This window comes from Pleurodeles waltl, chromosome 2_1 (assembly GCF_031143425.1).
Source record: "Pleurodeles waltl isolate 20211129_DDA chromosome 2_1, aPleWal1.hap1.20221129, whole genome shotgun sequence".
NCBI lineage: Eukaryota > Metazoa > Chordata > Amphibia > Caudata > Salamandridae > Pleurodeles > Pleurodeles waltl.
In genome coordinates, this window is record NC_090438.1 from 457,798,748 (window position 1) to 457,822,979 (window position 24,232).

The window sequence follows — 24,232 nt, forward strand, 5'->3', positions numbered from 1 at the left end:
AAGCAATGTGTGCTAAATGCATTCTATTCTCAGGAGGAATGTGTGCCAAATGCATTCCATTCTGAGGAGCAATGTGTGCCAAATGCATTTTATTCTCAGAAGCAATGTGCGCCAAATTCAATCTATTCTCAGAAGAAATGTGTGCCAAATGCATTCCAGTCTCAGGAGCAAAATCTTATTTTATTCTCAGACGCAATGTGTGCCAATGCATTTCATTCTCAGAAGCAATGTGTGCCAAATGCATTCCATTCTCAGAAGCAATGTGTGCCACATGTATTCCATTCTCAGAAGCAATGTGTGCCAAATGCATTCCGGTCTCAGGAGCAATGTGTGTCAAATGCATTTTATTCTCAGTAGCAATGTGAGTCAAATGCATTTCATTCTCAGGAGCAAAGTGTGCCAAATGCATTTCACTCTCAGAAGCAATGTGTGCAAAATGCATTACATCCTCAGGAGAAGTGTGTGTCAAATGCGTTCCATTCAGAGGAGGCATGTGTGCCAAATGCATCCCATTCTCAGGAGCAATGTGTGCTAAATGCGTTTCATTTCAGGAGCAATGTATGCCAGATACATTCTATTTTCAGAAGCAATGTGTGCCAAATGCATTGAATTCTCAGGAGCAATGTCTGCCAAATGCATTCCATTCCCAGAAGCAATGTTTGCCAAATGCATTGAATTCTCAGAAGTAATGTGTGCCAAATGCATTTCATTTTCATATGTAATGTGACCCAAATGAATTCCATTCCCAGGACAAATGTGTGGCAAACGAATTCCATATTCAGGAGGAATGTGTGCCAAATGCATTCCATTATCAGAAGCACTATGTGCCAAATGCATTTAATTCTCTTAAGTAACGTGTGCCATATGTATTCCATTCTCAGAAGCAATGTGAGCCAAATGCATTCCACTCTCAGGAGCAATGTGTGCCAAATGCATTTCATTCTCAGAAGCAATGTGGGCCAAATGCATTCTATTCTCAGGAGCCATGCATGCTAAATGCATTCCAGTCTCAGGTGTAAAGTGGGCCAAGTTCATTTCACATTCAAAAGAAATCTGTGGCATTTCATTCTCAGAAGCAATGCGAGCCAAATGCATTACATTCTCAGGAGCAATGTGTGCCAAATGCGTTCCATCCCAGGTTGCAATGTGTGCCAGATACATTCCATTCTCAGAAGCAATGTGTGCCAAATGCATTGAATTCCCAGGAGAAATGTGTGCCAAATGCATTTCATTCTCAGAAGCAATGTGGGCCAAATGCTTTGAATTCTCAGGAGGAATGTGTGCCAAATGCATTTCATTCTCAGAAGCAATGTGGGCCAAATGCACTCTATTCTCAGGAGCCATGTGTGCTAAATGCATTCCAGTCTCAGGAGTTAAGTGGGCCAAATGCATTCCATTCTCAGAAGCAATGTGAGAGAAATGCATTCCATTCAGAGGAGGCATGTGCGTCAAATGCATTCCATTCCCAGGGGCAATGTGTGCCAAATGCATTCCATTCTCAGAAGCAATCTGAGAGAAATGCATTCCATTCAGAGGAGGCATGTGCGTCAAATGCATTCCATTCCCAGGAGCAATGTGTGCTAAATGCATTCCAGTCTCAGGTGTAAAGTGGGCCAAGTTCATTTCACATTCAGAAGAAATCTGTGGCATTTCATTCTCAGAAGCAATGCGAGCCAAATGTATTACATTCTCAGGAGCAAAGTGTGCCAAACGCATTACATTCTCAGAAGCAATGTGTGCAAAATGCATTCCATTCTCGGGAGCAATGTGTGCCAAATGCGTTCCATCCCAGGTTGCAATGTGTGCCAGATACATTCCATTCTCAGAAGCAATGTGTGCCAAATGCATTTCATTCTCAGAAGCAATGTGGGCCAAATGCATTTCACACTCAGAAGAAATCTGTGCCAAATGCATTCCAGTCGCAGGAGCACTGTGTGCCAAATGCATTTCATTCTCAGATGCAATGTGTGCCAATGCATTTCATTCTCAAAAGCAATATGTGCCAAATGCATTCCATTCTCAGAAGCAATGCAAGAGAAATGCATTCCATTGAGAGGAGGCATGTGCGTCAAATGCATTCCATTCCCAGGAGCAATGTGTGCCAAATGCATTCCATTCTCAGAAGCAATGAGTGCCATATGTCTTCTATTCTCAGGCGCAATGTGTGCCAAATGCATTCCAGTCTCTGGAGCAATGTGTGCCAAATACATTTTATTCTCAGAAGCAATGCGAGCCAAATGCATTTCATTCTCAGGAGCAAAGTGTTCCAAATGCATTTCATTCTCAGAAGCAATGTGTGCAAAATGCATTCCATTTCAGGAGCAATGTGTGCCAAATGCGTTCCATCCTAGGTTGCAATGTGTGCCAGATACATTCGATTCTCAGAAGCAATGTGTGCCAAATGAATTGAATTCTCAGGAGCAATGTGTGCCAAATGCATTACATTCTCAGAAGCAATGTGGGCCAGATGCATTGAATTCTCAGGAGGAATGTGTGCCAAATGCATTTCATTCTCAGAAGCAATGTGGGCCAAATGCACTCTATTCTCAGGAGCCATGTGTGCTAAATGCATTCCAGTCTCAGGAGTAAAGTGGGCCAAATGCATTTCACACTCAGAAGAAATCTGTGTCAAATGCATTCCATTCTCAGGAGCAATGTGTGCCAAATGCATTTTATTCTCAGAAGAAATATGTGTCAAATGCATTCCAGTCGCAGGAGCACTGTGTGCCAAATGCATTTCATTCTCAGACGCAATGTGTGCCAATGCATTTCATTCTCAGAACCAATATGTGCCAAATGATTTCCATTCTCATAAGCAATGTGTGCCAAATGCATTCCATTCTCAGGTGCAATGTGTGCCAAATGCATTCCAGTCTCAGGAGTAATGTGTGCCAAATGCATTTCACTCTCAGAAGCAATGTGAGAGAAATGCATTCCATTCAGAGGAAGCATGTGCATCAAATGCATTCCATTCCCAGGAGCAATGTGTGCCAAATGAATTCCATTCTCAGAAGCAATGTGTGCCATATGCCTTCTATTCTCAGGCACAATGTGTGCCAAATGCATTCCAGTCTCGGGAGCAATGTGTGCCAAATACATTTTATTCTCAGAAGCAATGCGAGCCAAATGCATTTCATTCTCAGGAGCAAAGTGTGCCAAATGCATTTCATTCTCAGAAGCAATGTGTGGAAAATGCATTCCATTCTCGGGAGCAATGTGTGCCAAATGCGTTCCATCCCTGGTTGCAAAGTGTGTGAGATACATTTGATTCTCAGAAGCAATGTGTGCCAAATGCATTGAATTCTCAGGAGCAATGTGTGCCAAATGCATTTCATTCTCAGAAGCAATGTGTGCCAAATGCATTGAATTCTCAGGAGGAATGTGTGCCAAATGCATTTCATTCTCAGAAGCAATATGGGCCAAATGCACTCTATTCTCAGGAGCCATGTGTGCTAAATGCATTCCAGTCTCAGGAGTAAAGTGGGCCAAATGCATTTCACACTCAGAAGAAATATGTGCCAAATGCATTCCATTCTCAGGAGCAATGTGTGCCAAATGCATTTTATTCTCAGAAGCAATATGTGTCAAATGCATTCCAGTCGCAGGAGCACTGTGTGCCAAATTTCATTCTCAGACGCAATGTGTGCCAATGCATTTCATTCTCAGAAGCAATATGTGCTAAATGCATTCCAGTCTCAGGAGTGAAGTGGGCCAAATGCATTTCACACTCAGAAGAAATCTGTGCCAAATGCATTCCATTCTCAGGAGCAATGTGTGCCAAATGCATTTTATTCTCAGAAGCAATATGTGTCAAATGCATTCCAGTCACAGGAGCACTGTGTGCCAAATGCATTTCATTCTCAGACGCAATGTGTGCCAATGCATTTCATTCTCAGAAGCAATATGTGCCAAATGCACTCCATTCTCATAAGCAATGTGAGAGAAATGCATTCCATTCAGAGGAGGCATGTGCGTCAAATGCATTCCATTCCCAGGAGCAATGTGTGCCAAATGCATTCCATTCTCAGAAGCAAATTGTGCCATATGTCTTCTATTCTCAGGCGCAATGTGTTCCAAATGCATTCCAGTCTCGGGAGCAATGTGTGCCAAATACATTTTATTCTCAGAAGCAATGCGAGCCAAATGCATTTCATTCTCAGGAGCAAAGTGTTCCAAATGCATTTCACTCTCAGAAGCAATGTGTGCAAAATGCATTCCGTTCTCGGGAGTAATGTGTGCCAAATGCGTTCCATCCTAGGTTGCAATGTGTGCCAGATACATTCGAGTCTCAGAAGCAATGTGTGCCAAATGCATTGAATTCTCAGGAGCAATGTGTGCCAAATGCATTTAATTCTCAGAAGCAATGTGGGCCAAATGCATTGAATTCTCAGGAGGAATGTGTGCCAAATACATTTCATTCTCAGAAGCAATGTGGGCCAAATGCACTCTATTCTCAGGAGCCATGTGTGCTAAATGCATTCCAGTCTCAGGAGTAAAGTGGGCCAAATGCATTTCACACTCAGACGAAATCTGTGCCAAATGCATTCCATTCTCAGGAGCAATGGGTGCCAAATGCATTTTATTCTCAGAAGCAATATGTGCCAAATGCATTCCAGTTGCAGGAGCACTGTGTGCCAAATGCATTTTATTCTCAGACGCAATGTGTGCCAATGCATTTCATTCTCAGAAGAAATATGTGCCAAATGAATTCCATTCTCATAACCAATGTGTGCCAAATGCATTCCATTCTCAGGTGCAATGTGTGTCAAATGCATTCAAGTCTCAGGAGTAATGTGTGCCAAATGCATTTCACTCTCAGAAGCAATGTGAGAGAAATGCATTCCATTCAGAGGAGGCATGTGCGTCAAATGCATTCCATTCCCAGGAGCAATGTGTGCCAAATGCATTCCATTCTCAGAAGCAATGTGTGCCAAATGCATTCCATTCTCAAAAGCAATGTGTGCCATATGTCTTCTATTCTCAGGCGCAATGTGTGCCAAATGCATTCCAGTCTCGGGAGCAATGTGTGCCAAATACATTTTATTCTCAGAAGCAATGCAAGCTAAATGCATTTCATTCTTAGGAGCAAAGTGTGCCAAATGCATTTCATTCTCAGAAGCAATGTGTGCAAAGTTCATTCCATTCTCCGGGGCAATGTGTGCCAAATGCATTCCATCCCAGGTTGCAATGTGTGCCAGATACATTCGATTCTCAGAAGCAGTGTGTGCCAAATGAATTGAATTCTCAGGAGCAATGTGTGCCAAATGCATTGAATTCTCAGAAGCAATGTGGGCCAAATGCATTGAATTATCAGGAGGAATGTGTGCCAAATGCATTTAATTCTCAGAAGCAATGTGGGCCAAATGCACTCTATTCTCAGGAGCCATGTGTGCTAAATGCATTCCAGTCTCAGGAGTAAAGTGGGCCAAATGCATTTCACACTCAGAAGAAATCTGTGCCAAATGCATTCCATTCTCAGGAGCAATGTGTGCCAAATGCATTTTATTCTCAGAAGCAATATGTGTCAAATGTATTCCAGTCGCAGGAGCACTGTGTGCCAAATGCATTTCATTCTCAGACGCAATGTGTGGTAATGCATTTCATTCTCAGAAGCCATATGTACCAAATGAATTCCATTCTCATAAGCAATGTGTGCCAAATGCATTCCATTCTCAGGTGCAATGTGTGCCAAATGGATTCCAGTCTCAGGAGCAATGTGAGAGAAATGCATTCCATTCAGAGGAGGCATGTGCGTCAAATGCATTTCATTGTCAGTAGCAATGTGTGCCTAAAACACCCATTCTCAGGACCAACAAATATTAAAAACAACCCATTGCCTGGTGCAATGTGTGCCAAATGCTCTGCTTTCCATGCTCCGTGCCCAAATTCATTTCATTTTCAGAACAGGGTCATTCTCAAGACTAAAATATGCTCAATGCATTCCATTCTCAGAATCGATCTGTGCCCAGTACTTTCCATTTTGACATCCCACATTCCCCAGCTATCATTACAAAAGTTTACTATAGCAAACCAATTTCATTACAGTGTTGATTGAGATTTGCTGGTGTCTCTGAAACCTGTTTAACATAAACAGCACCAAGACCTTAACTAGTTGTTTCGTTGCTATACACAAAGAGATATGTGTCAATATGTGAATATAATATACATACGGGGAGGCTGTAATTAAATGTTGCTGTTAAATTGTTAAAGCAGGCTCCCACGTCATTCATGCCTTGACTCACGCTGGTTCCCGGGCCTCTACCTTGCCATACAGGACACTCTGCAGTGGGCAGGTGTTACCACAGCGCCTGCCCACGCCCTGATTGCCACCACCATACCCGCGCGCCATGTCAGTGCCCAAGCATCAACCTCTGTCATCTACCGTCAATCAAATGCAAGACTTCACTACCTGCATGAAAGAAGACAAATGCGGATATTCACGGAAATCACCCAACTTAATAGTGGACGCATGAACCTAAACTTGAAGATAGTGAGGATCTGATAAAACTTCTTTCAATTCCCTGTGTTTTTAGTAATCAGTATAACGTGTGGTGATGATAGACAGCTTTTTTGTGAAATAACTTACCGAGCAGGTGCCCCTCAGGAAAGAGAGGAGATTTCGACACACAGGCAGCAGGATCAGCATGCAGTTAAAATTCAGGCAGGCCGCAGACGCACGTGCCCAGGCCAGGGCCGGCTGCAAAACAAAAAGTTGTCTGATGAAATTGTTGTGATAAGTCCTTGTTTTATTGACTTTCATTCAGTGATCTCAAATAATGCATTAAGGGAAGCAAATGTGATAATGTTCACTTGATGTTTGTCTGTGGTCAATCTTCAAAGCCTTCCATTGATAGGGAGTTGGGTTAGCAGCCATATAGCAGGAGACTGTAAGAAGCAGTTACGGGAAAAAGCCCCCATCCAGTGATTAACCCAGAGAACTGAATGGCCAACAGTATGTTTGCATTCTGGGACTTGTAGTTTTGTGTTTTCTATTATCAGTACAGGCGTTCAAGTGGGCAAAGTGATGTTCCCAGAAATACGATTACTGCCTTCAATTAGTGGTGCTGGAACAATTTTCAGAATTGGGGAACTGCTATCATTGTTGCATCACAGAAGTCATAGGAATTGTGAAAAATTCAAGCATCACATAAAGAACAAGTATATCAAATGAGTCACCCATTCACAGCAGGAGAGTGGTAAGGGTGTGGTAGGTACCCGGTGGTGCATTTTAGCGCACACTTTGCAAATATATTACTAAAGCACAATGCCGTAATGCACTGCCATTTGCGGACAGCAAATTTCTACGGCCACAAAATTTGCATCAACATGCATATTTTACTAAAAAAACTACATAACGAACAAACTCTGAAGTGTGGAAACCAGATTGCAGCAAAGATTTACCTTTTGCACATCATGAGTTAAAGTGTGTTTATTTTTATCGTATCAATTTTTGTCTTTCCATTACATATCAGATTTCCAAATAAATGAGCTTCATTTGGGGTTCCGTGTTTGCTGATATATTTTAAAGTATTTGTACAGTTGATTTGCAGATATTTAAATGTAGTTGTATGCTAGTAAAAAACTGACATCCTGCAGCCTTTCCTTTCAAACTCCTTGTACCACAGCTACATTGTCATATAGTTAACTTTACAGTCAAAGAAAGATAAGAAAACACAATTCTCCATGTTAAATGAATAAGCAGCAGGTTGCATTTGACCTCTGTCTTTGAACCCACAGCAAATGTGATAAGATAAAAACAAAATTTAAAATGCATGTTTATTGCTCATTTACCTTTTGAACTCCAACATTGGTATTTCAGGGGTGCTGCAGCACTCTCCGTTCCCATATTTCCAGCGCCTATGCCTTAAGGTGTGATACACAACACTTGGTGCAACTATGAAAAGGCTAACAATTACTAATTTGGTCACTGTCTGCTGAGAGATTCCCTTAGCCAAGTTAAGGACACACCGGACCCCTACTACATACCCCACTCTCTATTTCCTACCTCTATGTTTCTATCTCTCTCTTTCTGTCTAGAGTGTTTAATCAAATTCATAGAATCACCCTTTAACTCACGCAATCACTCAAGCATCCACAGTCCATAAACTATGAGAAACTGTGAGAAATATACATTGTCTGTGGTTTCAGCAATGTGCAAAACCACACTTAGTATGAGAATAAAACACACAATTCTCTTCTCTGTCTTGCATATTATAGCTGAAGAGAGCTGGTTATGATATTATTGGTGCAAACTCTACAGTGATGACACTTACCCCCAGGAGCACCCTGGTGTAGGCGTATGATGGCCCTTTTTCATACACCAAATAATAATAAACAAACAAGAAAATGTTCAGCCCCAGCCATGCTGCCTGTGAAAAGACAAAAAGGCAAAACTGGTCAGGTTAAACAATAACGATAATAAACAGAAGAGCATTATTTTCTAACAAAAAATGCCATTGGCTCATGGCAACAATAACAATATTTTTCATTATACCACCAATGTTTCCTGAATATAAACACCAGAAACTTATCAGTCTTTGAAATTAGCAAAATGCATCAAAATAGACACTTAGGCCCATATTTATACTTTTTTAGCGCTGCATTTGCGCCGGTTTTTGACGCAAAAGCGGCGCAAACTTACAAAACACAATTGTATTTTGTAAGTTTGCACCGATTTTGCTTCAAAAAGCGGCGCAAATGCAGCGAAAAAAAAGTATAAATATGGGCCTTAAGTTCTTCGTTATCCTAACTGTGCGACAGATCATGTCAGAGGATCTCATTTTGTTTGACAATTTCACGATAACCAGGGTTGAACTGGGGCAGAAAATAGGCCGGGGACCAAAATAAAAGTAGCCCTCATTAGTAAATTAGAATAAAAGTGGGCCAGGTTTACAATATAGGCAGTCTTGAACTTGTAAAGACCTGCTGTATAAGTATATTGCAAGATATGGAAGACTGTGTGGATTTGTGTTTGCGGCAGCCAATGTTTGCTTCAATATCAGTGAAACCAATGGTAACGAACTGATTTAAAGTGCCATGGCTGCCATGAGCATGAGCGCGAAGGACAGACACAAAAAGAAAAATACGTTCGCTCACAAACGTATTGGTAACTGAGCAATTATCTATGTAACAGGTGTAGTCTGCAAGGCGGTAACAAAACCGCCCCAAGGAGGGACAATCGTAAAGCATTTACCAATGATAACAAAGGCTTTTTTGAAAGGCAACCCCACGAACAAATGAAAGTGATGGGTGTGCAGTGGGCGTGGTTAAAAGCCCACAATTCTTACAACAGGCCAAAGCTCTTGGGCGCTCAACCTAAAAGCCAGCCTAGTAGACCATAAAATAGACCCACTAACAACCACAAAAACGGCCCACACACTGATCTGTGAGACCAGCCCATTGAACACAGCCTGATGGTCCTATAACCCATCCGACCAAGACCATAACAGAATAAGATATCTTGGTGTTGTCGGTGCTCTTACAGATCGTGAATCTTAAATCTCTCACAAGTCTACAGTACTGCATACATTTTACAAAAGAAAGAACAAATCTCAGGCATGTTCCTAGATAACATCCTGATAAAACAACTCAGTAACCAAACAGTGAATAGTAATACAATAAGTTATCTTTCAGTTAATTGATGGGCATATGGAATTGTAAAATACTATCCTAACCAAGCAAGAAATATTTGTGTATTTTCTCTCCAACTTTTACCCTTTCCCACTCTGCCATCTCACAAACCTCTCTCTTTCACTCTCACTACTTGTCTGTTTTATCCACTCCCACTCTTTCCCACAGACAACCCCTCTTATTATATCGCGCGCGCACACACACACACACACACACACACACAGAGTCCATTTTGCTCTCTTTCTCTCTCTCTTCCTCCCTTCAAAGCTTGTATATTTTTTCTCTTTCTCCCTTTCTATTTTGGATGTTGCTGTAAGTATGACAGATCTGCAAAATGCCTTCTGTTTGCCCTTCCTGCACCCCCAAGTTACCTTGCGATAGTCCAGTCACGTGGAACTGTTACAAATGAAAACACACATTGGACCCGCTGTGTGTTTCGTAAGAACAAATGCGTAGAATCAAGAGGCTACATAGGAAATTAAAGATGGCGGCAGGGGCAAACTGTGCAAGTAAAAGACAGAAAACTCAAGCAACGCAAAAGTGAACTTAGTGGTTTTGCAACCATGAGATAGCAGCGTCAATTGATGCTTTTGCTCATCTGTGCATTTGCAAAGAGAAATGAAGGAAAATTTGGCGCAAGTAAAGCAGTCCTTCCAAAGCATATATACCAAGTGCCATCCAAATTACAAGACAAAGCACCTGCATTGGAATCACAAGTAATCACCTGGGCTCTTTTTCCATCTCTTTCAGTCTCATCGGAAAGATATAGCTATCTCCAGCACCAGGCTGCATGCCTCCTTTGCGCACCAAACACATGGGGGAGGGGGCAGCACTTTTAGACTGGAACAGTGGGTGTGGTTTTGTGGCTGGTGGGTTGGTGGAATGATGGCTTTGGTGATGCTTCTGGCTTTCCTTGCTCCTGCACTAGTTGGGTATTCCCTATGGTGCTATTTCAGATGCAGCAAGCTAAGCCAGAAGAATAACTTCCTAGTTACTGAGCTTTACATTTTTGGGAACTTGTGGCATGCCCATCTTCTGCCCCTTCGACACTTCCTTTTTTTTGGGGGGGACCTCTGGTGTGCAACGTCAAACTTCTCATGCACGCATACAAAGCTCTACAAAACTCAGGAACAGACTACCTGAAAAGCTGCATATGCTTTTACCAACCCACCAGACACCTACTCTCAGCCTCACTCTCACTTGCACACACACTCAGAATCTGCAGAAACAAAACTGGAGGTCGCCCGTTCTCTTACATCGCACCCAAGACATGGAACGGCCTCCCTCAACACATCAGAGCCTCTTCCTCACTTATTGAGTTCCGCAAGAAGCTGAAGACCTGGCTCTTCATATAAGCACCTTGAGACCACATACCGACACTCCTTGCCCAAGCACCTGGATACCTTCACTGATGATTAGTGCACTATACAAATCAACATAACATAACATAAAACCCACCCTGCTCATCCTCAGTTTTGGGATGTTTGGGGAGGCATTTTGAAAGTGACTTTTCATCCTGGATGTTACTAAAAGCATGAGTTGAATTTGAGAATGGTGTTTAGCTTTTTCTCTTTGGCTGATGATGCGAGGGATGCACGGGTATTATTTCGTGAGTTGTTTTTTAATTAATTGGGTGAGGTCACGGTTGTGCAATTCAGGCCTTGATGTGTATTGCATAATCTGGCCAACACATGTTTCAAAATTAGATCAGATCGCTTCTTCAGGGCCACATGCTCACAAAATAGTCACTTATTAATGTATGCATAAATGCGTGGATCAGTTACAAAGCAGGCACTAAGCCTGTTACGCTGCTGAAGTTTTATGTAAAACACTACACTCAGGGCAAATGAATGCCAGAATCAAAAGAAACTAAAGCGACTAAATTGGGTATTCTGTGAACACCTGAGGCCCCGAAGAAGCAATCTAATTGTGAAGCACGGGTTGGGCAGATTGTGTAATAAAGAGCAAGGGCTGAATCAGAGAACTGTGCCTACGCTTAATTATTTTGAACATTTTTGATTGGAACAACTTTGGCACCCACCAACATCCACGGGAAGTGTGTTGGTAGTTTTTGGATGCAGTGTAGGGTCCATACGTCTGAGCCTGATGTCGCCATTTCTGGGAGGTCCTTGGAGTGTGAAGCAGAAATCGGGCCTTGGCCCGGGCATCTAGGACCGACCCCACATTTTGGGTGAGGGAGGGCTTTACGGGCACTCAAGGATAATAATAATGTTTTAAGTCACTGAAGATCACGCTGAGGTTTACGCAAATGGGGTGGAGCTAGCAAGTAATGAAGTTTGCTCATAAATAAATATAAGTTTTAGTTCTGGGCTTGTGCAATGCTCACCTTGCAGTTTTTGAAAGTGTTTCAATTATACCTGCAAGTTTTCAGAAGTTGCTTTTAAAGAATATTTGGATACATAATTTAGATTTGCTTCTCAGAATGAAATACATAATAATGGCTTTTCAAAAATGTTAAACTGTGCAGTTTTATCAATGAAATGAGAACCAATGTTTTTTTGTTTCTAACCACAAAGAATACAAGTTATGTGTTTGTTTTCAGGATAGAGTCCACGGTCTTGAGGTCCACTTCCGCTAGCTTTTTTGTATGACAAATTATACAGTTTCAGGCACCGACGCCATGACCAGTATAACCCTATTATCAAAAAACACATAGTCATGTTCGGTTGAATGCCAAAGACAGCAGCACCCATTGCAGGACGGCCAAAAGAAATGGGTCATCTTATATAAACTTCACTAGTCAGAGAAATGCCGATTTCTATGTAGCTATGTTTGTGCTCCTCTGGGAGGGTTTGATTGTTTCGTCCAATGAAATTGTTTTTTTTTAATGAGGCAATGCTGTGCAAAATGAATGGACTATAGTTTGCACCACGTTGCCTTAATTTAAAGAAAAGCCTTGCATTTCTTTGGAAGTCAAAAAACGCTAACCCAGAGCAATTATATGCAAAAAAAGCATTACGAACTGCAAAGATGACTGACACACGTGAAACACATTCAAAATACAAAAAAATAACAATTAACTGTGGCAAAGAGATTGACATCATGCAACATGAAAGATCGTTCAATAGCAATAACATCCCTGCTGTTCTGTTAGTCCACTGTTATTGGTTCGACAATAATACTAAAGTGTAGCACTTGTACACTAAATTGTGTGCAAGATATAGTGAGGTTAAAAAGAACTCATGGTTTGCTACTGGGAGTACAAAATATTCTCCTAACATCACAAGTCTCAAGAATGCAAAATGGGTCCAGCTAAGAGAAGTTTACCACTCTTAGAAATGAGGTCTCTAGCTGTCAGTCGGTTTACACCCTGTCCAAGTAGGACCCCTCACTCTAGTCATGGTAAGGGAGTCACACTCCTATAACCTCTGCTCACCCTCTTGGTAGCGTGGCACAAGCAGTCAGGCTTATCTCAGAGGCAATGTGTTAAGTATTTGTATCCACACACAGTAAGGCAGTAAAAACACTGCAGATGGACCGCACACCAATTTAGAAAAATACCCAATATTTACCTGAGTAAAACAAGACCAAAATGACAAAAATCCAACTCACATAAGCAAAGATATGAGGCAGCGGAGATGAAGAGGTATTGGCGGCAGGGTGTCAGTTCCTTACAATCAGGTGGGGTCGGTGAGTCCAGCGGGTCAAGATGCGATGCTGCAACTTCACAGTGTCAGGGTCACACAACGTGTCCACATGTGCTGAGGTGGAGTCGGGTGTCACGGACGTCGATGACACAGCACTCAGGACTCATAATGTTGAGGGACTTTGGAGGTGCCGCGGCATCGGGCCTGCGGTGTCAGTCGCTGCACTTCAGCGGGAACCATGGCTTTAGGTGCAGGCAGAGGCATGGAGTCGAGCAGAAGTGCCAGTTCCTGAGACGCCCGGAGTTGGTGGTGCCTGCTCCTTCTTGTTTTATGCCAGCCTTCACTTCCAAGGGCTCAGGAACTGGAGTGGGCACCTCTAGGCAAGACTGGGTCCTCAGCAAGAGAACTCAGGGGCTGGCAGGTGAAGTCTGTGATGCCATTGAGACTTCTTAACAGGAGGCAAACTCAGTCCCAGTCCTTGGAGAAACTTCACAAGCAGGATACACAGCAAAGTCCAGCCTTTGTCCTCTCCAAATCAGAAGCAGCAACTGCAGGCCAAGCCAGCAAATCACACACAGCAAAGGGGTAATACTTTACCTCACAGCTCTTCTCCTTGGCAGAGTCTCCTCTTGATCCAGAAGTGTTCTAAAAATCTGGGTTTTTTGGGTCCAATACTTATACTCATTCTTGCCTTTGAAGTAGGCAAACTTTGAAGGAAAGTCTTTGTAGTCCACAAGACCTTGCCTTTCCTGCCCTGGTCACAGACACATTCTAGAGGGTTGGAGACTGCATTGTGTAAGGACAGACACAGCCCTATTCAGGTTCAAGTGTCAGTTCCTCCCACTACTCTAGCCCAGGAAGACCCATCAGGATATGCAGGGCACACCTCAGCTCCCTTTGTGTGACTGTCTATATTGAATTCACAACCAGCCCAACTGTCACCCTGACCCAGACGTGTATTCCACAGGCCAGGCAGAGGCACTTTCTAAAAGTGGCATTTTTAAACATGCAATTTAAAAACCACCTTCACTAAAAGATGTATTTTTAAATTGTGAGTTCAGAGACCCCAAACTTCAAATATCTATCTGTTCCCAATGGGAAATTACACCTAAAAATATTTCAAGGCAATATTCAAGTTGTATTGCAGTACTGCATCAGTTGAAGCTAATCAAGAGGAAAAAGCTCAATATATTTTTTGAGGTTACTGATTTTTAGAAATAAACAGATGGACATCGGTAGGGTTAAAGGAATTGGTTTCAAAATAGAGAGGTGGGATGTGGTTGGCTCTAAGCATCAGCTTGTCTCAGTGACATCTTTAAATAGTAGACATTGAACCCAGGAGCGGCTTGTGGGGCTTTGATGTAGTGGGGCATAGGGTGGGGTAGGAGGCAAATTAATAAAACATTTTTTTATTTAAATCACTTAACTGCTTCTGCGCTGCCGCACTACTCCTCTCCTGCACTGCAGGCACAGGCTCCCAGCCTGCCGTGCGGCCAATCCTGAGGCTGCTCAAAGCAGGGAGACTGGGAGCCTGTGCCTGCTCTCTCCAGCCCAGCAACTGTGTTGCCGGCTGGAGAGAGCCTACTGTGCATGTATGTTTGCAAGGCCCAAGACTGCCGGCCAAACATACATGCGCACTGTGGGGAGTGCACAGTGCACTCCCTTCATTGTAGTCATCTCCAATGTCCCTCCCCTTTAACAAACAAAACAATAATAAACATAGTTTATTAGTTTATTATTGTTTCGTTTGTTAAAGGATTTGCAGCGGCTGCTGCTGGTGGAGAGGGGCACTCCTCCACCCTAACGGAGGAGCTGCGCCTGATTGAACCACCTTCATGACTTCGTCCAAAAATCTGGGAGCATACTTGGATGCAAACGTAAGCAGTTGCAGCCAAGTCTGTATCACAACTCCCCTTGTTGGTCTGAGTACCAACCTGCCTGCATTCATAAAATTCAAAATACTGAATGAGTGCTGTAGGCAAATATTAAAAGACCCTAACTCCACTGTCCACCAATTGCCGGTCCAGGCCGGGATAGCATTCAAAATTATGTTACCCATATTTAAAGAACTGAACCAGGTACACCCTGTGCTTTATATACCCCTCTACCTGTAGGGGCTGGCATAAATCATGATGCCGTGGAGCGTAATCATGTCCAATTACCTAGGAATTCTACAAGATTAAACTAGAAAATTAATTATGAGTTTAGTGCTATTTTGAAGCACATAAATGCCCCCGTGCGACCAAAATGGACACCAGGATGCATTTTGTGCTAAGAAACAGCACTAAATGCAACAGAACACAAATATGATTGTGAGCAGCCACTCTTGAGGTAGGATTTTCACCCCAAATTACTCTTAATTATGCAAGCAGGAGTAATTTCAAAATTATTGGTAACTCTGCAGATTGTTGAAATTATTGAAATTATTCAGATGATTCCATTGTAATCAACATTCTGCCCAGGCCTACTCCTACCTCATCTCCCTTTAAAATTTGTTCCTAGAATGGACAGTGCTTCTCTCTGGCTTCCTGATACTGTGAGTTCCGCTCCTTCACAAATAACTTTTTCTTATAACTTTCTTAACCTCCCTTGCTCCCGGGCTTCATCAAGCCAACATTTTTCTGAGTATTTTTGTTGTAATTATACAGTGGTATTTATGTAACACCATACTTATTTGGTGAAAGATTTTTTTAGAGAACTAGTAAAACAGGTTGCAGTTCCATTGCGTAAGTTTGAAATTTACAATTTGCCTTTTCAGTTCCAAAAGATGTTGTCATGTCTTGTATCTGCATGATACTTTAGTATCATTACAATTTTCCCAAAAGAGTTTTTGATGCTGATATATTAAATTAGTAGCTTTAGCAAAGTAATTAAATGATCAATCATTTACATCCGGTCCTAGTCTAAACCTCAAACCCCAGCTCCTCTTTGCACATTTTTTTTGTTACTTTGCCCATTGAATCTCCCTCATTTTCTGTAGACATCTGTATACAAATGTAATTGGATGTAGTTATCACAGACTAGTGAGCGTCACCACAGCAATGGAGAGAATCACCTCTAAAATCCACAAATAGCACAGTGTCCAGAGAAGCATTTACTAACATGAGGTAGGTTCATATGTACTGTTGGAGCTGGCCCTTTTTTGCAGGGTTATCCCCAAACCTTTTGCCTTCTTCATCCTGTTTTTTATGACATATTCTTGTTGGCTTTAGGACTCTGGGAACTTTACCACTGCTTTCCAGTGCTAACGTGCATATGCTCCCTGTCTAAAATGTATTGGTGATTAGATTCTCCATGGGTAGCATATTTGATTTACTAGTTAGTCCTAATACAGTGCACAATGTGTACCCAGGGCCTGTAAATCAAATGCTATTAGTGGGCCTGCATCACTGATTGTGCCACCCACATGAGTAGCCCTGTAAATATGTCTCAGGACTGTCATTGCAGTGTCTGTGTGTGCAGATTTAAACTGACATTTCTACCTGGCAAGGTCACCCTTTTGCTAGGTCCAAACCTTCCCTCTTCCTACATATGTAAGTCGCCCCTAAGTAAGGCCCAAGGCAGCCCCAGGTGCAGGGAGCATAGTACTTAAAAGGTAGGACTTGTACTGATGTGTTTTACATGTTCTGATAGGGAAATACTGCTAAGTATGTTCTTCACTATTGCAAGAACTATCTTTCCCATAGGGTAACATGGGGATTGCCTTCAAATATACTTTAAGTGTAATTTCCCATTGGGAGCAGGTAGAGATGTGGAGTTTGGGGTCTCTGAACTCACAGTTTAAAAAATCATCTTTTGGTGAAGTTGTTTTTTTAAATTGTAAGTTTGAGAATGCCACTTTTAGAAAGTGGACTTTTTCATGCTTAACTATTATGTCACTATGGAATACATGTCTGGGTCTGGATGACAGCTGGGCTGTTTGTGAGTTTCCTCTAGACAGTCACACAAAGGGAGCTGAGGTGTGCCCTGCATATCCTGATGGGTCCTCCTGAGCTAGAGTGGTGGGAGGTGCTGACATTTCACCTGAATAGAGAAGAAGAAAACCACGGCACATCACAGGGTCGAGATGGGAATGCTTTATTCCTCGGTAACAAATCAGGGCTGAAATCCTCTGGTGTCATGAGAAACACTAGATACGTGGTAAGGTATCACAGTATTTTCTTCGAGTTTGTATATCAACAGCCGACACGTGTTTCGTCATCCTTGACTTTTTCAAGGCTTACTAAATGTAAACTATGAAGTTGATTTTGATAAAGCTCCAAAATTTCAAGAATTGTACAGCAGGGTGTACAAACATTAGCATTCAAATGGAAAAGACCATGATAAGTCTGTAGAGCGTCCTGTCCGTTTGGAAACGAGTGAAAGTAGCGTCGTCCAGAGGAATACTAATGTTTGTATACCCTGCTGTACAATTCTTGAAATTTTGGAGCTTTATCAAAATCAACTTCATAGTTTATATTTAGTAAGCCGTGAAAAAGTCAAGGATGACGAAACACGTGTCGGCTGTTGATATACAAACTCGAAGAAAATACTGTGATACCTTACCACGTATCTAGTGTTTCTCATGACACCAGAGGATTTCAGCCCTGATTTGTTACCGAGGAATAAAGCATTCCCATCTCGACCCTGTGATGTGCCGTGGTTTTCTTCTTCTCTACTTGGACTGTGACCTTTGTGGTTAACAGCGTACCACACCCTGTGGCTGGGTGTACTACCACTGGAGCACTCTACTCTGTCTTAACTAAACTTACCACCATGAACTTTTGTTAACCAGGACAATAGGAAATTTGGATGCGCGCACCGCTTATACACAGCCACAAATTTTCTGACATTTCACCTGAATAGGTCTGTGTCTGTCCTTTCACAAAGCAGTCACTATCCCCCTGTAATGTGTCTGGGGCCAAGGCAGGAAATGCAGGGTGTTGTGCACTACAAAGACTTTTCTTTGAAGTTAGCTTACTTCAAAGACAGAAATGGGTATAAGTACTGAAACTCTGATCCCAGAAAGTTAGAATACTTCTGGACTGAGGACATTCTGCCAGGATGAAGAGCTGGATGCTGTAGGAGGGACTGCCACTCTGCCTGTTGTTTTGCTGTGCTGGCCTGCTGCTTCTGTCTGGGGAGTGGAAGGACTGGACTTTGCTTTCTACACCCTATTTCCAAAGGTTCTCTAACGGCTTGGACAGATTTTGCCTCCTGTTAAGAAGCCTCAGGGACATCAAAGACTTAATCTGCCAGCACCTGGACTCTCTTGCTGAGAGCCTGACTTGCCAAGAGGTGCAAAATCCAGTTGCTGGGACCTTGGGAGTGAGTTCTGGTGCAACCAAGAAAAAACCAAGCACCTCGATACCAGAGCAACTTCAGAACCAGTGCCACTGTCCAACTCGGCACTGCTGCCTGTACCAAAACTGTGGTCCCCGCAGAGTGAAATGATTGTGCCTCCTCAGCACCTCCAAAGTCCTGCCACAGTGTGAGCCCAGAGTGCCCTGTCACTGACGTCCATGGCACCCGGCTCTGACCCCGCGTAGCACCTGTGGCCCGTAGTATGATTGTGACACGGTGAAGCCAGCACCTCATGTCTTGACCTGCTGGATTCATCAACCCTGCATTGTCATAAAGAACCAAAGCCTTGCCTCTGATGCTGCATCACTTCTCCTGCAACCATTAGGAACCAACGCCTCACCTCCCATGCTTAGCAGAAAGAACCTGACGCCTCACCTCCCCAGTAGCAGCAAGGAACCCATGCTGCACCGGTTCTAGTGACACCTCACCTCCCTGACTGTGCAACATCTTTGTTTCCTTGTCCTTTTCCAAGGAACTGTACATGGGGTCCGTGCAACTCTGTGACCGGCCTGCACACCCTCACAAGTGGCATCAGACTGTTGGAAATGACTCTGTCACGACGCCATGATAGCCCCAGTTGGAGCTATTGTGTTTCTAAGCACTATACTAAGATTTAATCTTTGAAAATGTGTATCTTTAATTGTGTATGTTGAATTTTTGTTGTTTTGGTCTTGCTTTGCTCAAATAAATATTGCCTATTTTTCTAAACTGGTGTGGAGTACTTTTGTGATGTTTACACTATGTTACTGTGTATGTTTACAAATACTTTACACATTGCCTCTGAGACAAGTCTGACTGCTTGAGACAACCTTCCAAGGGGGTGAGCAGGGGTTATCTTAACTGTGTGGCTCCCATACCTTGACTAGAGTGAGGGTCCCTACTTGGACAGGGTACAAACCACTGCCAACTAGAGACCCCATTTCTAACATGTACATCATCTATTTGATGTCTTAACATGCCTGCACGTCTCCTGAAGGCTTGAGGGAGATACTTTGCAGAACACACACACATTTCCTATCAGTGGAAAAAGATCACTCTTAAGCCCCATAACAAATATCAGAGGCACCCATTGTTGGACTCGAAGCTGTCATGCTATGAAAATGGTTACAGCACAGTTGCCACAATACACTGTCTGAAGTATAGAAAACAGAAAAAGCCCTTAGGAACATTCATAGCTTGGGGCAGAGCTTAATTTGAGCCAGTGGTTTCCTGGGCTCAGCACAGACACTTAATAGCCAACACCAACACTTGTCACAGTCTGCCAGATGGTAGGGCTGTATGTTTTATTTAGCGATTAGTAAAACAGTTGTTTATCAATTCAATATACATTAAAATGATCAATACTTATCGCCCAAGCCATTCTTAGAGCTTTGGGGCCTGGAATAGTCTAAAATATCACACTTGCAGGTGTATGATGGTTAGTAGTTGTGTTGGTGTTGTCACTGGCAGTACTAGTAGGGGCAATAGGTGAGGCAAGCTACAGCAGCCTCCTGGCGAGGGACCTAGCACTTATTTATGTACAAAAACTAAGCACTGGCTCTAGGGCTCTGTTAGCACCACTTCATTTGCACACAACTCACTGGAGTGTCATTCAGCATCAGTACCTTTGAGTACTACTGGGGAGCCTGGTGGAAAGAACCACAGAGGATGAAGCATTACATAAACTGCGAGCAATGAATGCATGCCTCCAGAAACAAGCTGGACACGTAAAGCCACCAAACACACTACAGCTTCAAAACTGTGTATGATCCCGTTTGGAATAGTTGCTTGAACTAGGTGAAGGACCAGCAGAAGCGACTGCTGCAGGCTGCAGGACATTGAAGGCCTGGCGTGGTCACTGCAAGCGTCAAAGGTTAAATGATGGCTAAGAAAGCTGCTACTTATAGCAATATTGATGTTAAATCAGCGCCCTATTCTGCTGGTGTCTTTCTATGCGTGCATTCTTCTGGGCAGCCCATTGGGGAGGGCGACTCGCATTCTTTCTCTCTCCCTCTGTTTATCTCTCCCCTCCTGCCCCTCTCTTTTCACTCACAATAGAAATGGTGGTTCACTTTGTTTGCTGTGTTTGGGGAAAGCCTGGTTAGATAAAGTCTCCTTGCTTCTATTTGTTTGCAACTCTTGTTTTAGGAGTGAAGAAGGGTAGTGTCCTCTAGGCCTCCACAAGCCAGTTCATGCTCCTTTCGTGCCTCTCCTTACGAGGGACAGGGCACGTTCTCATCTGTTTGCTCGGTATGTCTGTCTTCTCTACATACTGGAAGCATGTGCAAAGAGTGAGACTACTGAATGGAAAGCGAGTGAAATACCGTAGACCCCGATCTCTCAAATTTAGAAGATTACAAAAATGCACGTCTGTTTTAAAAGTCATAATTTTACTAGTATAATGACCTTTGTAAGGCGGAAGTCTGAGCTGATCCTGTTGCAAAACGAACCTTTGTTATGGATATTTCAAGCAGATCTCAGCAGCAGGCACACTAACCGCCTAGGCTATCTAACTGGGATAGCCACCCGTGACTCGTAGGACACTCATAACTCTCTGCAGCACGCGCAATGACCCACTGAGTTGCATACCCGTGGTAAGAATGTATTATCTTCAGGTTGCACTCTCTGGGGTAAATGAATTAATCTCGAGCTGTTTTAGCGGAACTGGACCCTCCACCTTCAAGTCACACAGGCATCGCGTCACCGAGCACATTAACAAACTGAGCTGCCTTACAAGACTGAGAAGCTGCGACCCTGAGACTACTTGCAGAGCTCTGCGGAAGGTGCATTAGCCTACCTAGCTGTCGTAATGGGATTGAACACAACAGTGTGATTGGACACTCACGCCCCCGCCCCCCAAGCTAAGTCACTTCCGTTCAAATGTATGACATAGAGGTTTCACCCAAATCCCCTAACATGTCCTGTATGGAAAAGCACTCATTCACCCTAAAGGGTAGTTTAGCAATGAAATAACAGGTGTTTATTGTTATCCACCTGAATTGTACTCATTTTATTGACCTCGAAAGGATGAAAGGCTGAAAGTCTCGCAAGGATTCAAACGTGTGACCATGAGGTCAGCCACTCCTGTAGTGGATGCAATATTCAGTGAGCCACCAGACCCCGAGTGCTGCCCCGCGTGCTCAACACATTAACAGCAACGCGCCAACACGTCTTATGCAATGTTTTCTACACGTAATCACTTGCATACGAAATTTTGAATAGGATTAATTCGTAGAATATTTAAATGCAATTGCCTTGAGGTTTTATCATCAACCTAATGATACTCAGTTTAGCAGCATCGGAAGGATGCAGGAATCAGTTGTCCCATTCAGGTGGCAGACGTGAACGTTCACTGCACTGGATGCATTGACCCGCTGAGGGGAGGAGAGGAGGCAGAAATTCGTTGTTAAAATGTGTTGGGCCAGCTTTACTTCTCAGGTTACTGTGAGCGTCTGGGCGCTGACTGCTGGTGCACAGTTCGCTCCAGGGTGGAAATAGCCTGTGAGAGCTCTAGATGCCTCAGTAGTGAGTAAACAGCACAAAGTGCAGATTAGAATAGACGGGCATTGCGTGGCGCTGTGGATTATGGAGCACTGGAATGGTGATTCATGCGACAGGTACAGATACAGGTGCAGTTTGGGAGGGCTGCCCCTTGCGACACTGGGATGACCGCCTGTGAGGCAATTCAGGGAAGCGGCGCACTGTGTGAGCTTACAATAGTCTCTCGATTGCGGAGTGCAAGTTAAGATAGAAAGATGCTTCACTGGGGATAGCACTGCACCAGGCAGGTCAGAGGCAACCGGAGCACACGCAGCCCAGTCCAACATGGAGCCCCCCTGCTATTCCAGTACCACACGAAGCTCCGTGAATACCCCGCATGAACATCTGTGGAGCCACAGAGGGGCCCTCATAGTCGATCTAGGTTTCAAAAATATCATGCGCTTGTGTGTACTAGTGAGTGTGCTTCGATTAGTTAATGCTTTGATTAGTTGATCTAAAACAAAAATATTTATGAGCTAAATGGATTTCTGAGGAATTATGCTAAATAGGGAAAAGTTGAAATTAGAATACACTACATATTGTACCAAACTGAAAGTGTGATTTGAAGACAAGACACTCGGCTAAATTCAATGGGTCCCACCCACAACCCCCACATCAAACTATCTATCCAGCCAGCTGGACCATAACTGAAAAGCACTCCCTACGCCAAAATACTTTCTTCTACAATTTACACCTCTACAAAGGCCACTGAGTATTAGAATGATATTAGTGAGCACGAGGCACCTTCATAAAACAACAAAAGTAAGTTAAAATCTACTTACAAGAACTACAGCTGAGAACCAGTGGTTTACCACCCAGTTGCCCATCCTCGAGCCTTTGGCGGGCGGGCTGCTGTTGGCGCTGCAGAAGGGTTCTTTCTTCGATGTCCTTGCTCGTGTGATGGTTGAGTCCACGCCAGGTGTCCACGCTGCTGTCCGCTTGTTTCCACTTCTGCCGCGTGCAGACCAAGCCGTGTGCTTCAGATTACACCTGTGCCCAACAGTGTGTGCGTGCGTGTGTGTCCCGCCCTTGTCTTTATATTCTGACGCCCAGCCCGTCTGTACAGATTGCAATAATATCTCACCTAATGAAGGCTTGACGAATACTGCCCTGCCCTCACAGGTGCGTGGGGGTTTCCTAAGTCTCTCTTCCAGGAAGCAAAACCTATTATTTCCTATTGCTCAATTGTAAAAAAAAAAAAAAAAAAACCCTCGTTCATGTTGAAGGCCGAGCAAGGTTGTGCTGCAGGCAGGGAGATAGTAACAGAAACAAACGCCATTCACGGAGTAAGAAATTCACAAGTTTATACGTAAAATACGAATGACAGAAATCTCTCATTATTTAGAATACACTAGGCTTGTTGTTCCGTGAAGATTTGCCCACAGGTCTTCCGTTGCTCGCACAAGGTGATACTTTAAGCAAATCTGGTACATGACTCTGAAAGTGGAGGGCCGAACAGCTATGGTATGTATGTTGGAATGTGTAGTACGGAGTGCTTGTGGTGAATTGGTCAGTATGGCAATGGCGGCAGGTAGCCTCAGTGAGCTGAACGCTCACTGCTGACAAATGCGGTCCCCTGGAGGTCTTGAGTTCGAAAGCTGGCAAAGCAGGCTTTGGTTTCTCTCCTTTTGGTAGGGTAACCAGATTTTGATGAGCAAAAACCGGGACAGGTCAGACATAAAAGAACGACTAAAGACTTTGGGCCATATTTATACTTTCTGACGCAAAACTGCGCTAACGCAGTTTTGCGCCCAAAAAATTAGCGCCGGCTAACGCCATTCTGAAGCGCCATGCGGGCGCCGTATTTATTCAATGACGTTAGCCGGCGTTAGCCGCCGGCGCTGTCTGGTGTGCGTTGAAAAAAACGACGTACACCAGCCAGCGCCGGCGAAGGGGGAAAATGGCGTATGGGCGTCCACAAATGGTGCAAGTCAGGCTGAGGCAAAAAAATCGCCACAACCCGATTTGCGCCATTTTTTTACGACGCCCAACCCCCATTGAAATGACTCCTGTCTTAGCAAAGACAGGAGTCATGCCCCCTTGCCCAATGGCCATGCCCAGGGGACTTCTGTCCCCTGGGCATGGTCATTGGGCATAGTGGCATGTAGGGGGGCACAAATCAGGCCCCCCTA

At 43.6% G+C, this 24,232-nt stretch overlaps 1 protein-coding gene across 1 annotated transcript in view; it reads right to left on the bottom strand.

Moving 5' to 3' along the window:
- NOX1 (NADPH oxidase 1) overlaps nt 1-23,232 on the bottom strand; it is a 74,150-nt gene extending 50,918 nt beyond the window's left edge. The window contains exons 1-3 of the mRNA XM_069213282.1: nt 22,883-23,232; nt 8,274-8,369; nt 6,587-6,697 (exon numbers count right to left, since the gene is read on the bottom strand). Coding sequence (XP_069069383.1) covers nt 6,587-6,697; nt 8,274-8,369; nt 22,883-22,927 — 252 coding nt within the window. The 5' untranslated portion in view covers nt 22,928-23,232. The remainder of the gene's footprint in view (nt 1-6,586; nt 6,698-8,273; nt 8,370-22,882) is intronic.
- Nucleotides 23,233-24,232: the final 1,000 nt, after the last annotated feature.